Genomic DNA, 14,302 nt, shown 5'->3' on the forward strand with positions numbered 1-14,302 from the left:
GCCTGTCAGAGCCTGCAATTGCTCTTCCCCTTCCTTGCCTTCTTGGGTCAGAGCCCTTGTTGACCATACCTTTCAATGAACGTCTGGAAGGGGATGCGAACGGGAAAGCCCTCTTTGCGGATGCGGATGGTCTCCAGAATTCCCGAGTACCGCAGCTGGCTGCTGACTACGTCCGGCTCAAAAAGTCCTGGCTTCTGGTTGAGGAAGAGCGAAGGAGAGCATTGGACAGGATAGTAAACGAGCCGACTAGTTCAGGACAGTGGCGTAGCGTGGGTTGTCAGCACCCGGGGCAAGGCAAGTAATTTGCGCCCCCTAACCCGTGGATTTGCCCTAAACCCCAGATGTTGCGCCTGGTGCGGCCGGCCCCCCTGCACCCCCCACGCTACGCCACTGGTTCAGGATTCATATCGTGATAGGAGAAACGAGCCTGACAGAGTGTGAGAGAGGAGCTCTCTGGACGACTCAAAACCCTGAGTTATCAGGCCAGAAGAAGCGCCATTTAGTGACAAGCCTTCCTTTACCTGTGATGGATGACTCAGCATCCATCAGTTTCTGAATGACTCAGCAGGTGCCCAAAATACTACTGAGGAGACAATTGGAAGGAAATGAGTGGGGGTTATGGAAGGGCAGTAGAAGGAGAAATAGTGTAGAGTCCATAAGGCTGCATTGTAGAAACTGTGGTTCTGCAAGGAAAGAGAGGCTTGGCTACAGCTATGTTAGCACTGCAAGGAGGTAGGGTGAAAGTGAAGCCATTAAATGTCATGATCAAAATTTCCTGCATTGCAGGGGATTGTACCAAATGACCCTACCGTTCTATGAAAACGCTCTTGTTTCATAGTTCAGTGGTAGGGCACTTGCTTTTGCATACAAAAGGTCTCAAGTTCAACCCCTGGCAGTTCAAGGAAGGGCTAAGAAAGACTTCTGTCTGAAACCCTGCAGAGCTGCTGCCAGTCCGTGTCAGCAACATTGATCTAGATGGACCAGCAGTCTGACTCTGCAAAAAGGCAGCTTCCTATGTCCCTTTCCCCTTAGGACACAGCAAGTCCATACCTTCTTATTGTTGGGTTTGATGCAGCGGACGAAGAAAGGGTTACATCTGCAGAAGAAGAAGAAAAACACACATACAATGGGACTATAAAATGTCTTCATCCTGAAAGTGGTGCATATTGCATGAAGGAAGAAGCTTCCACTGGCACGAATGGGAAATATCCTGCTCATGCAAACAGCAGGTTCAGGACCCCCTTGCTCCCCCCCCCACAACTTGCCATGGTCCCGATCCAGGTCATGGGTCAATTTAAAAACCACCCGCATACAGTATGAAAATCACTGCTGCTTCACTCTACGGGAAGCAACAAATGTGCAAAGGACCTAAATCTGTTCCTTGCCACCTCTAGGGAAGGGCTGCAGCTTAGTGGGAGAGCTCCAGCTTTGCATGCAGGTTAAATCCTCAGCATCTCCTGGTAAAAATGAGAATGTCTCCTGTCTGAAACCACAGAGAGCTGCTGCCAGACTGTATGGACCATACTGGACTAGCTGTACCAATGTTCTGATTTGACAGGGGGCAATTCCATCCCTTTATACAAGACCTGTTGAGGCATCTAATCATAAGCCTGCATTTTTATCAAAGCTTATATGTTTGATCAGGGCTTGTATTTTAAAATGAGCTTAAAGATTTTCAAATGTTTCATGCCAGGCAGAAGTCCAGCTGCCTAAGAACCTTGGCAATGTTTTTCCTCCTAGACAAGGGGGCCCCCTGATTTATAGCAGAAAACAATTCTCAAAGTCGTAAAAAGGGAATTACAGGCTGAGAGCAGGACACTGACCTTGCATGTTACAGAGTACAATTAAGCTGTAAGAGTGGTCAAAAATAAGAGTGGGTAAATAGTAAAATAAAACCATTGTGCCTCCCATTAAAATTGAGCCATATTTTCCTAAGGTTGAAAGGTCAAGAGCAAATTGAAAAGCAACTGGTCTGGCTGGCAGAAAGGAAGGATTTTTGGAAGTCTTTTCTAAAGTTGTTTCTTTCTTAAACTGAGATCCTTTTAAGATTTCTTTTCCTTTTAAAAGGTTATTTATGTATTAAATATATTGGCTTAAATGTAATTATGCAAAGGATTTAAGAAATGCTAGATTCTTATTTCATATAGTTGTAAGAGTTGTAATATCCTGAAATTAAGTCAGCCACCAGCCCCCCTGCCAAGCAGGAAACATCATTAGATATATGGTTGTCAGGCCTTTTGTTTAGAGACCTCCAAATGAAGGAGATCTTTCAATGTTGATGTGAACTCAAGATCCTTAACATATGTTTAAGATAAAAAGTTAAGATTAACCATCTGTTTTGGAAGGCAATAGGGCAAGGAGGGCAAGAGGTGAGCTGGTAATTAAGATTCCTTGTTGAGACACATGTAAGATATATTACTACTTATTTGTCATTTATAGATATAAGAATATATAGCTTTTTGTTTCCCATAAAAGGGCATAAGGAAATGGGTGTATCTTTTGTGATTGGTTCTAGCAAACAGCCAATAGGAATTTCAACCAGGCTGATTGGACAGAGGCAGCCACAGGAGGAGCAAGGGGGCTGGATTAAGGAAATATAAGTGCTGGCCAGAATGGCAGGAGGCCAGGCCAGAGCTTGGTAACCATATACCACTGTGCCTCTCATTTATTTGTCTGACAAATAAATTACTATTTTAATTTCTCTATTGCTGCGTTGAATATTTCATTCCAGCTAAGCGTTAACCACAAGCAGGGTGCTACACTGTAACACTGAGGACTAGAATCTTACTTAATTTTCAGGGGAAGGATCTTAGCTCAACGCAGGTTCAATCCCTGGCACTTCCAGGCAGGACTGGGAGAACACACCATCTGAAATCCTGGACAGTCGCTGTGTGTCAGTGTAGACATTGCTAAGCTTCTGACGTTCCTATGTCTTTGAGGAGGGACTATAGCGCAACGACTTTGCTTTGCAAGCAAGAGGTGCCAGGTTCACTCCCTGACACCTCCAGGCAGGGCTGGAAGAGAACCCGGAACAGCGGGTTTTGGACTCCCTTGCCTGCCAGCCTGCCAGGGTCCTGATCCGGTTCATGGGCCCTCCATGCCGGCAATTTGAAAAGCTATTTACACAAGTGCTTCCCCTATGCCTTCCTCACCTCTCCATTTTATCCACGAGGTCCGAAAGCGACTGCTGGAATTTCGCTGCCACCGTGTGGGACTTAAATTTCCGCCTGCTGGTGCTGCTTCTCCCCATCATGGTCTTCTGCTGAGCTATCACCTGGGCATGGCTGTAGAACAGGTTGGCCACCATCTGGGGCAAGAGCAGAGGAGACATTTTGTAGGGGGCAGGTGGGACATTCGCAACTCATTCCGTTTTGATCCAGCTCTCCCTGCACGGAGGACGTTTGCTGGGGGACCTTGGGCAAACCACTCTCTGCCCGCCTAACCTACCTGGCATGGCTGTCGTGAAGATGAAATGAGAACAGGGAGAGATTATAAGGATGGGTGGATCTGTCCGTCTTAGTTTCTTCCTCTAACTCCATCTTAAATTTCAGTTCGCCCCATTTCAAGATCAGATTGTGATTTATTTTTTTAAAAAAAGTTTGCATGAACATTGAAACTCATTTTCCTGTGCATTTCTCCTGATACACCTGTGTTTATACACCATTCGGTCTAGCAGATGCAATTGGCAATTTTCCCCAGTACGCTGCAATAAAGTAGTACAGTGCAGTATTTCTAGGCATTTATTCCCCTGCATACACACGTTTTGGGGGCTGGAAAACTGCACTGCAAGGTTAGGAGAAGTGTGACTTTCAAAGGATAAGCTATGCTCTGATCCTCATACTCGTCTGGAAAGTATTAATTAAACAGGTTAGCATTAGAATCATTGCTGACTGGACGAATTCCTTCCCCATCCCTAGGTGAGAATAGTGTAGACCAGGAGTGGTTGAGAGGTCTGATATTTCTCCCCTACCCAATACCTCATCTATTTTTGCAGCTGGGTCAAAAATATAAATAAATTAAAACAGAAGCAACCCCCCTGGGGAGTGCAGAGACATTTAAACCTCTCCATCCAGCACTTTACCTTGATGGGCATGCAAATCTGCCCCTCCCTGGTCATCAGATTCATAATTTGATGAGCGCAGGATGGCAGTAACTTTCCTTAAACTAATATACACAGATCAGCTGAGCAGAGAGACCTAGGTGTGTGGGTTTGTGTGTGCATGAGTACAGGTATGTGTGTGAGAGTTGGCCATACCTTACCCCTGATGTGGGGTCCCTGATGTGCCCCTCAGGACAAAAAATGTTCAACCACCTGGATGCACACCAGCCCCACAGAGTAGGTTATGCAGAGAGATAGTGACTGTTCTAAGGTCAATCAGTGAAGCCAGGAATGACCTTTAATTATCACCCATTTAGACAACCCGTATCTGCAAGTCCCCATTCCTATGCTCCCCACCACTGTTGGAAGTGCAACAGCAGAGATCATTCTGTGTGTAACTTAAGGGTTAATTCAATTAGTGTTAAAGTCAATGAGCAGGGGGGGAAATAGGTGGAGGTGTTGCTTAGCAACCAGGCAGCATGGCATGATGCTTGCTGAGGTAACTCATGCTTTCATTGGCTGTGCAGTTCTGAGGGAGCTTTTTCCTTCCTGTTTGTGTTGTTGTATGTCTTCCTGCTATGAACAAGGCCTGAATTAAGAAAGACATTACCTCTATGTTTATTTCTCTTCATATTATGTGGTTGCTGTTTTGTTAGTTCAATTAACCCAGTTAAGTTTTATCTGTCTCTTTTCTCTCTGGACTCCGTCTGTATTATTTGGGTGACGCTACTAACAACAGCCACACCACACTGCTTCACCCTACTCTTCCAAACACAGACGCCATCAGATGCACTGGAGCCAGCCGACCTGAGGCCACCCCAAAACACCTACTTTGATTTTGCTGTTGACGAAAAGCTCCAGGACGTCCAGGCGAACCTGATCGTAGTTTTTATCCAAGAACTTGTGTACCTGCAGTGGGGTTAAGAAATGCATTATATTTTCTGAGCCAAAATATAGTCTATGTGTGCAGCACCTCTCCATTCAAAGCAGGGAGCAGTCTGGCCCAGGCGCCCTTACTTTCATAGGATCATAGAATCAGAGAGTTGGAAGAGACCACAAGGGCCATCGAGTCCAACCCCCTGCCAAGCAGGAAACACCATCAGAGCACTCCTGACATATGGTTGTCAAGCCTCTGCTTAAAGACCTCCAAAGAAGGAGACTCCACCACACACCTTGGCAGCAAATTCCACTGTCGAACAGCTCTTACTGTCAGGAAGTTCTTCCTAATGTTTAGGTGGAATCTTCTTTCTTGTAGTTTGGTTCCATTGCTCCGTGTCCGCTTCTCTGGAGCAGCAGAAAACAACCTTTCTCCCTCCTCTATGTGACATCCTTTTATATATTTGAACATGGCTATCATATCACCCCTTAACCTCCTCTTCTCCAGGCTACACATGCCCAGCTCCCTTAGCCGTTCCTCATAAGGCATCGTTTCCAGGCCTTTGACCATTTTGGTTGCCCTCCTCTGGACACGTTCCAGTTTGTCAGTGTCCTTCTTGAACTGTGGTGCCCAGAACTGGACACAGTACTCCAGGTGAGGTCTGACCAGAGCAGAATACAGTGGCACTATTACTTCCCTTGATCTAGATGCTATACTCCTATTGATGCAGCCCAGAATTGCATTGGCTTTTTTAGCTGCTGCGTCACACTTTCTGTGCTACGTGGGGCTGAAACTGCTGTCCTGATAATAACAGCTCCTCAGTGCCACCCTGATCTTGGCAGGGCCAGCTGATGCAATGCCTAGGCAGGCTGGAGCTGCAGCCTAGATGGTGCTGTGAAGGCACAGAGCACAGTCTGACAGGCTTGCAGGGGAAACAGGGTGACGGTGGCACAGGAGGGGCTGGAGGCTGGGGGTTCCAGGCACCAAGCACTTTATGTGTGCAGAATGTACCCTGTTCATCCTCCTTACGTTGCTCCTTCCCAACCACCCAGTGTCTCACCTGGTAGGTGACTTTGCCAGCATAGTGCTTGATGGAGAATTCGGGTAGCGGCATCTTCGGTTTGGAGTAAAGCGGGTTGGCGCCGTGGTGGTAATGACACTTCTGGAGAAATGTGTGATCCGTGGCCTGGCAAGGCGGAGGAATAACTGGGTCAGACTAGCAGTGCCCCATGTCGTCCACCCAGTGGATGACATTCAAGTTCACCATTGCTGCAAACACTTTCCATTTTAGGCCAGCGGCGTCTACCATTGAGACAGACGAGGCACACTTTTTGAGTGTGAAAGAGGAAGAATCGGCCACCTTCTAGAGCCAAACACCATGGTTCTGCATGAGTCCCTCAGCTGCTTGAGCCCAGAACGGTGACTCAAACAGAGATGCAAGGGACAGACTCTTTGAAAGACAGGCCACTACGCTGTGCCTTTGCACTGAGAGTCGTTGAATGATCCAACCACAGTATTTATGAAGACATGAAACATTGGCCAACGCTTGCTTCCAGAAATTCTGGTGCTTTCATTCCAAGGCTCTTTGAGCATAGAAAGGGTGTCACTTCCTCAAAGGGGGATAATTGTTTCCCTTGCGTCCATAAATGAATACATGGGGAAGGTGCTTCTGAGCAAAAGCCGTTAGTTGTCATCCTGCAACTAGAACAGACTTAAACAAAAAATTATGCATGGATTCTACGCAGCACCAAGTGGTACCTGAGGGAAACTGCTCTGGTCATCCAGGATCCTTAAAATCCCATAAGGCTTTTGGGCAATGAGGTCAATGCAAGGCTGGTTGTCATTGAAAGGTATTTCTCTCCACTCAAGATGCTCCCGGATATATTCCTCCTGAATACAGAATGTATTTATTAGTTAGATTTGTATCTGCTGCCCCTCCACCCTCACCAAATGAACTGACACCTGAAGCAGCTCCAGCTGCTTTTATTTACTTATTTATTGATATTTGCATCCTGCCTATGACAAATTTTCCAAGGGGACACACATCATTTAAAAACAAATGACCAAAAATAGCAAGCTATAACAGAAAGAGCAAACAGGAAAATAAAACTTATCAGCATTAAACACACAGAAGCGCGCACACAAACACACACACACACACACACACACGTGCAACATAGCTGCAGATCCATAAAAAAATGTGATGCTCTAAAATCCCAAGAATGGTGGTAATGGTGGATTCTGGCCTCACCTGCTCCTCCTTGAAGACAATCTTGTTGAAGAAGAATTGGAGATACTCATTTGCGTAATTGATGCACAACTGCTCAAAGCTGTTGAAGCCCAGATCCTATTCAAAATTCAGACCGCAAGTTTAAAAAATGTGTACATGCAGAGCAAAAGGCTACTTCAGGCTATCCAGTATAGAGGAGAAGAGCTCCACAGCCCAGCCTGCCGTTCTCAAACTGAGCCTGCCTCCAGGAATATCAGAAGCGGCAGCCATTGCAGCACTGGAGGCTAATTCATCAGGGGCAAGCAGGGCACGGCCCCACTAGTCTCTGTCTGCCCTCTGCCAGCCCATACCTGCCTCCTGTCTTTCTTACAGTCCAGTAGGTGGTCCTGCCTGCTGGCTTCTTAGTCTCAGTGCTGCCCCATGAAGAACCCATCAGGGAGGAGGATGGAGGCAATAAGTTGTCTCTGCCTGTTTTTCACTATGGCTCCATCTACTGTCGGTCTCCCTGCCTTCCACCCAGTGCCAGATTTATGTATAAGCTAAACAAGCTATGGCTTAGGGCCCCACTCTCTCGGGGCCCCCCCAAAAAACTTAAAGGAAAAAAACCTGATGTACCTGGATGTACATCTCCAAAATATAAGATAAAAAATAAATTACTTTGATAAAATACATATTTTATTATGTGCAAATCTCTTTAGTTACCTATTAGGTCCATAAATTACCATATAGTATATATTAAACACAAAAAACAGTGACAATTTCTTGTTGACAAAGGACAGCTGGACATATAAAGGGCCCCATTACCTTCAATAGCTTAGGGCCTCATCAAACCTCAATCCAGCCCTGCTTCCACCCAGTCAGTCCCAGAGAACACCAGCCACCTCGACATGATAAGCACCATTCTGGGGGCACTGGGTGTGTGTGTGTTATTCTATCCTTCTCCTCCCCTGTATCTTAGGTCCTTTGTCAAGGGACATTTGTGTTGGGCACCAAATAGCAGTTTCTGGGGAAGGCCCCGGTTGTAATTGGCTGAACGCTTCTTCCCTCACCTCAAAGCCATAGATATCCAAGACGGCAATGGACAGGGTTTCTTGCTTGGGGTAGGTGAGCCTGTTAATCCTGTCGATGAGCCAGTTGAAAAGCAAGGAGTAGAGGATCTTGGCAATGGCATCTCTGAGGGAAAGAGGAAAGGAAAAAACACATGCACAAGCGCCGTGGGCAAAGAAATGGAAGAAGACAAAGTCACAAGTAGGGGTGCTGAGGGTGAGTTGCAGTATTTACACATGGCTCTCTCTGTTACGGTTGTGGAGATGGATGGGGCTTCTGTTTACCTGGCATCAACGGCACTGTCGACAGTGAGGGGTGTGTATATCTTTTCTCTCATGGTTTCCTGTTGAGAAAGCGAAGGAAGAAGAAAGATGGCCTCCCTCCAATGGTTGGCACCAGTCACACAAAATATCATGTCCCCACCACCTCATGGAATCTCCCCCGTCCTAACACCTTTCCATTTTGATTCTCTGGCCCCATATCTGCACAAACTTATTATCCCAAAATATAGACGTGCTTTTACACTTGCAAGACTGGATGTTTTGCCATCTGCGGTACTTGACGGTCGATTCCAAAAGATCCTGCCTGAGAAATGTCTTTGCCCCTGTGGAGACGGTAGCGCCGAAACAGCGGTACACGTCCTCCTGTCATGCACTCTCTGCAAAGACCTGAGGAACGAGATCATCACCTCACTCGTACTAAGTATTCCAGGGCACTCAACCACTGCCACAGTGTCCTTTCTTCTATCAGATCAAAATGAGCAGATAACAGCAAAGCTTGCTAGGTTCATAGCAGGAGCAATCAGAATAAGGGCCACTAACTGGCTGCTGATTCAGGGCTTTAAATTGTGCTCTTATATCAAATTTCCCTTTCTGCGTATACTGTAATGTTTTATTGTTGCTATGGCCATTGGCTACTGTGAATAAAGTCCTAATCCACAGGTGCTGCTGGGCTCAAACTGGAAGCTCTTGAGTCCATCTACTGTCCCACCAGGTCAACTGGCTGGGGGGCAAGGATGACTGCAATAATCAATGAGGCAGAGCCTTTTTACCGAGAAGTCAGGTGTCCACATTCTCCTTCCTGCAATGTAACATATAGGGCATAACAACACTCTTTGTTCTAAGCAATTCATCACTAAGGGAAAGGAAGCACTTTCCCCTCCCTGAGCAACCTGCTGAGTAACCATGCCTATTATTACTATAATTTATGATTACATTTATATAGAAGCCCATAATAAACAAACACTCCCTGGGCAACTTACAACAAAATATTAAGAGCACAATTTATTATAATAATAATTAAAAACTAACAGACCAACAATAGAGCCCGCCTGTGGGTCAGGGCATCTGGCTGTTAACCAAGAGGCTGGTGGTTCGAGACAACCCAGGAACAGCTCTGAGCAGGAGTCCCTGCATTGTAGGGAGTTGGACTAGATGAACCTTGGAGCCCTTCCAACTCTAAAATTACAGTGGTACTTCGGGTTAAGTACTTAATTCGTTCCAGAGGTCTGTTCTTAACCTGAAACTGTTCTTAACCTGAAGCACCACTTTAGCTAATGGGGCCTCCCGCTGCCGCCATGCCGCCGGAGCCCGATTTCTGTTCTTATCCTGAAGCAAAGTTCTTAACCTGAAGCACTATTTCTAGGTTAGCGGAGTGTGTAACCTGAAGCGTATGTAACCTGAAGTGTATGTAACCCAAGGTACCACTGTATATGATTCTATAATTAAAGGCAACAAATAGATGCATTGCATAGAAGCAGCACAACATATTCAACACTCCAGGTTTTTTTTGGTTTTTTAAAAACAGTTCAGAAAAAAGGGTCTCTGTCTCATGAACCCTTTAACTGTTCTTGGCCCAAAAGCAGAGCAACAGACACCTGCCCTTCGGCGCCCATCCTCCCAGCTCCGCACTCAGGGCTGCCTGCCCCTTTACCGTCACTTTGAAGGTGATGGACTTCTGCAAGCCCTCGGGGGAGATTTTCAACAGATCGGCCACTACGCGGATCTCCCGGGCGCTCACCACCGAAGCCACCTCCTGGCAATCTGTCTGCAAAGCACCAAGTCAAGACATGTTTGCAAAGAGGCTGGGCGACCTTATATTTATTCATGGTTGACATTCAAGAACACACAGCAAAAACAGGCTGCGGGATAAGGCAGTACCTCCTCCAGCATCCGGTTGTCACAGAAGCCAACCAGGTGCCTGTGGGAAACCCACAAGGAGCACCAAGCACAAGAGCAGCACATTCCCTTCTTGTGGCAATTGGTATTCAGGAGCATCATTGCCTCTTGCCATCATGGCAAGTAACCACTGACAGCTCTCTCCTCCATTAATTTGTCCAATCTTATTTTAAAGCCATCCAAGTTGGTGACCACCACTGCCTCCATAGTTCCATAGTTTAACGTTGTACTGCATAAGAAGTACAGTGGTGCCTCGCAAGACGAAATTAATCCGTTCCGTGAGGCTCTTTGTATAGCGGTTTTTTCGTCTTGCGAAGCAAGCCCATTGACAGCTTAGCGGATTAGCGCTATTAGCGGTTTAGCGGCTTTTAGCGGATCAGCTGATAAGCGGCTTAGCGGCTTAGGAAAAGGGGGGGAGGGGGAAAAACCCGCAGGAACTCGCAAGACATTTCGTCTTGCGAAGCAAGCCCATAGGGAAATTTGTTTTGCGAAGCGCCTCCAAAACGGAAAACCCTTTCGTCTAGCGGGTTTTCCGTCTTGCGAGGCGTTCGTCTTGCAGGGCACCACTGTACTTTCTTTTATTTATCTGCCCTATATTTTTCAACAGTCAGCTTCATTGGCTGTCCAACTAGTACCAGATTAAACCCTGTTGAGGCCCCTAGGCAGTCGAAATCTCGAGGGGCTCCTTGTGTGCATGCTCTAGTAGGATAACAATGAACTAAGAAAGTTTGAACTTTTAACTTCATTTCAAGATCAAATCAATATTATTTTGATCTGTTTTCGTGGCCCCCCTAAAAGGTTGGGTGCCCATAGGCTAGTGCCTACTCTGTCTATCTGGCAATCCAGCACTGTGTCCAACAAGAGAACGAGAAAAACTTGTCTCTGTTCCTTTTCCCACAACAAGCATCATTTTATAAACTTGTAAGTATCATGCCAAGGGACGCGGGTGGTGCTGTGGGTTAAACCACAGAGCCTAGGACTTGCCAATCAGAAGGTTGGCGGTTCGAATCCCCGCAACGGGGTGAGCTCCCGTTGCTCGGTCCCTGCTCCTGCCAACCTAGCAGTTTGAAAGCACATCAAAGTGCAAATAGATAAATTGGTACCACTCCGGCGGGAAGGTAAATGGCGTTTCCGTGCACTGCTCTGGTTCGCCAGAAGCGGCTTAGTCATGCTGGCCACATGACCCAGAAGCTGTCTGTGGACAAACGCCGGCTCCCTCAGCCAATAAAGCGAGATGAGTGCTGCAACCTCAGAGTCGGTCACAACTGGACCTAATGGTCAGGGGTCCCTTTACCTTTAAGTATCATGCCACCTCTTTTGCTATACTTGGAAGTCCCAAATGCTGCAACCTTTCTTCATAGAGTCACTCCCTTTGCCTGATTATTTTAGTTGTCTTCTCCAATTGTAATATTTGTTTGTTAGTTAGTATGTATATTTGTCTGTTTATTACCCGCCCTTCACCCTAAGGTCCCAGGGCAGATTACAACATTAAAACAATATTCAAAGGAGTTTAAAGCAATCTATGTTCATAAAAACCAGGTGGGTCCTGAAAATATACATCTACAATACCCTTTTTGAGATGAGGCGACCAGAACAGTACACGGTATTCCAAATGCAGCCACCCCATTGATTTGTTTAGTCGGCATTATGATATCAGCAGTTTTATTTTCAATTCCTTTCCTGGTTAACCCCAGCATGGGATTTGCCTTTCTCACAGCAGCCACACACTGGGTCAGCTGTGCCCAATTTTCATGGGGCAACATCACCAGTGTGAAAATGGGAGTTGACCTTCCCCACACTCCAATTTACATTTTTCACACCGGTTCGCTCTTGCTTGCCTCCCCCCTCTTTGCACCAATACGATTAAAAGTTCTTGCTGGGCTGGCTACATGATCCAGGCAGTCAGGGACCGAGTAGTCAGGAGGAAAACATCAAGGCACCACACAGCCAACCAGACTACATCCTGAAGCTTCCTGCTTCCTCACTCTGGAAGAAGAAGTGGTGTGGTTTATTGGGTTTTTTTTTAGCCTTTCCTTAGAATGCACACTAGACTTATATTTCCATCCCAATAACTAACCTCGTATTTTTCAAAGTAGACATTCCCCAAGTGTAGAATGGAAGACAACATGCGGAAGATGCTGTCCTGATCGTGGGCAGTGAAGTGCAGGATTTCCATGGCGTCGAGCAAGTGGTGAAAATCCTCAGTGTCCACCTTGCCAGGAATCTCGCAGTTACCTCCCTACATACAATGAAAGGGAGGCATTTGTTCCCCATAAGGGAATACAGACCCTGGGGTGAAAAAGGCTCTCTGCCCCCGGCCAAGACCCATATCTGATTGGGACCACCGCCTGGGACAGAGACCATTCCTCCTAGATTGAAATGTTTGGGTATTTGTAAGAATAATATCCAGCACTTTTCTCCTTCTGTTCCATAGGCATTTCAAGGAGAGGCCCATACCTGGTTCAGGTAATAGTATGTTTCTGCCTCTTGAAGGCCAAATTTCCGCTTCTGCTGAGCAGGGAGGCCAGCCAGCATCTCGTAAAATATATGGTAGTTCCGTTCGTTATTGGCCTACATGGCAAGGCAGAGAATACAAGAGGGAATCATTACCAGGACAAATATGGACATAGAAACAGCATGAGACAGATTTCATTTATGTGTTGATTTATTTATTTTTAAATAGGGATACGTAATTTTTTTTGTATGAATAGCTGATGTCTAATTTAAACATATAAATTATATATATATAATTTTATGCTTTTATGCATATATATATAATTTTATGCTTTTATGCATAATTGTTGTAAGCTGTTCATATATTTTTAATGAATAGCAATATATACCATATTTTTCGCCCTATAGGACGCACTTTTTCCCCTCCAAAAATGAAGGGGAAATGTGTGTGCGTCCTATGGGGTGAATGCAGGCTTTCACTGAAGCCTGGAGAGCGAGAGGGGTCGGTGCGCACCAACCCCTCTCGCTCTCCAGGCTTCAGGAAGCTATCTCCCCAGCCCAGCAAGCTCCCAGAGCGATGCCGAAGCTGCGCGCAGCTTCGGCATCACTCTGGCACCCGTTCTGCGGGCTGGGGTCAAGGGAAGCTTGGGCTTCCCCCGCCCCCCGCCCCACAAGCTCCCAGAGCGATGCAGAAGCTGCGCTCTGGGACCTGTTCTGGGGGCTGGGGTAGGGGGAAGCTCGGGCTTCCCCCTCCCCAGCCCCATGCCTGGGGGGAGAAATAAAAAAAAATTCCTTTATTTCCCCCCCCCCCAAAAAAAAATCTAGATGCGTCCTATGGGCCGGTGCGTCCTATAGGGCGAAAAATATGGTACATATTTTTATGCAGATATAAAGTACAATTTAATAATAAAAACACCTTAAGTGGTTAACATACTAGTATAAAATATTCATTTAAAAATAAAAATAATAAAGCAAACAAAAATTATCAAAATATGGATAAAAATCAGCAGTACACACACACAAAAATAAAAGTACATGTCTCAGTAGGCTTGCCTAAATAAAAATGTTTTAGCAGGCAAAGGAAACAATATGGCTCAGTCTAGAGAGCATGAGACTCTTGATCTCAGGGTTGTGGGCTTGATTCCCGCCTTGGACAAAAGATTCCTGCATTGCAGGGGGGCTGGACTAGATGACCCTCGTGGTCCCTTCCAACTCTACAATTCTATGATTCTAAAATGCCTGCCTAATATTTTATGTAGCCAAGTGGCAAGTGTCCTTTTGCTGGATTGATGAGAGCCAGTGTGGTAGTGGTTAGAGTGTAAGACATGGAAGGAGGAAGGAGGAAAAACCATGTATGTTAACTGGGAACCACCCTGAGATCTTCAGATGAAGGGTGCAAATATTTAATATTTTTTTAA

The 14,302-nt window shown here is 46.1% G+C and overlaps 1 protein-coding gene across 1 annotated transcript in view; it reads right to left on the reverse strand.

The window, feature by feature from the left end:
- Window positions 1-14,302, reverse strand: part of MYO15A (myosin XVA) — a 95,042-nt gene that overhangs the window by 67,513 nt on the left and 13,227 nt on the right. Inside the window, exons 9-20 of the mRNA XM_083711203.1 lie at window positions 12,888-13,001; window positions 12,508-12,669; window positions 10,186-10,299; window positions 8,538-8,596; window positions 8,256-8,379; window positions 7,228-7,323; window positions 6,735-6,866; window positions 6,037-6,162; window positions 4,931-5,008; window positions 3,153-3,307; window positions 1,051-1,096; window positions 70-194 (exon numbers count right to left, since the gene is read on the reverse strand). Of these exons, the coding sequence (XP_083567329.1) occupies window positions 70-194; window positions 1,051-1,096; window positions 3,153-3,307; window positions 4,931-5,008; window positions 6,037-6,162; window positions 6,735-6,866; window positions 7,228-7,323; window positions 8,256-8,379; window positions 8,538-8,596; window positions 10,186-10,299; window positions 12,508-12,669; window positions 12,888-13,001 (1,331 nt within the window). The remainder of the gene's footprint in view (window positions 1-69; window positions 195-1,050; window positions 1,097-3,152; window positions 3,308-4,930; window positions 5,009-6,036; window positions 6,163-6,734; window positions 6,867-7,227; window positions 7,324-8,255; window positions 8,380-8,537; window positions 8,597-10,185; window positions 10,300-12,507; window positions 12,670-12,887; window positions 13,002-14,302) is intronic.

The sequence above is a fragment of the Podarcis gaigeae genome, assembly GCF_964106915.1.
Source record: "Podarcis gaigeae genome assembly, chromosome: 14".
Lineage (NCBI taxonomy): Eukaryota > Metazoa > Chordata > Lepidosauria > Squamata > Lacertidae > Podarcis > Podarcis gaigeae.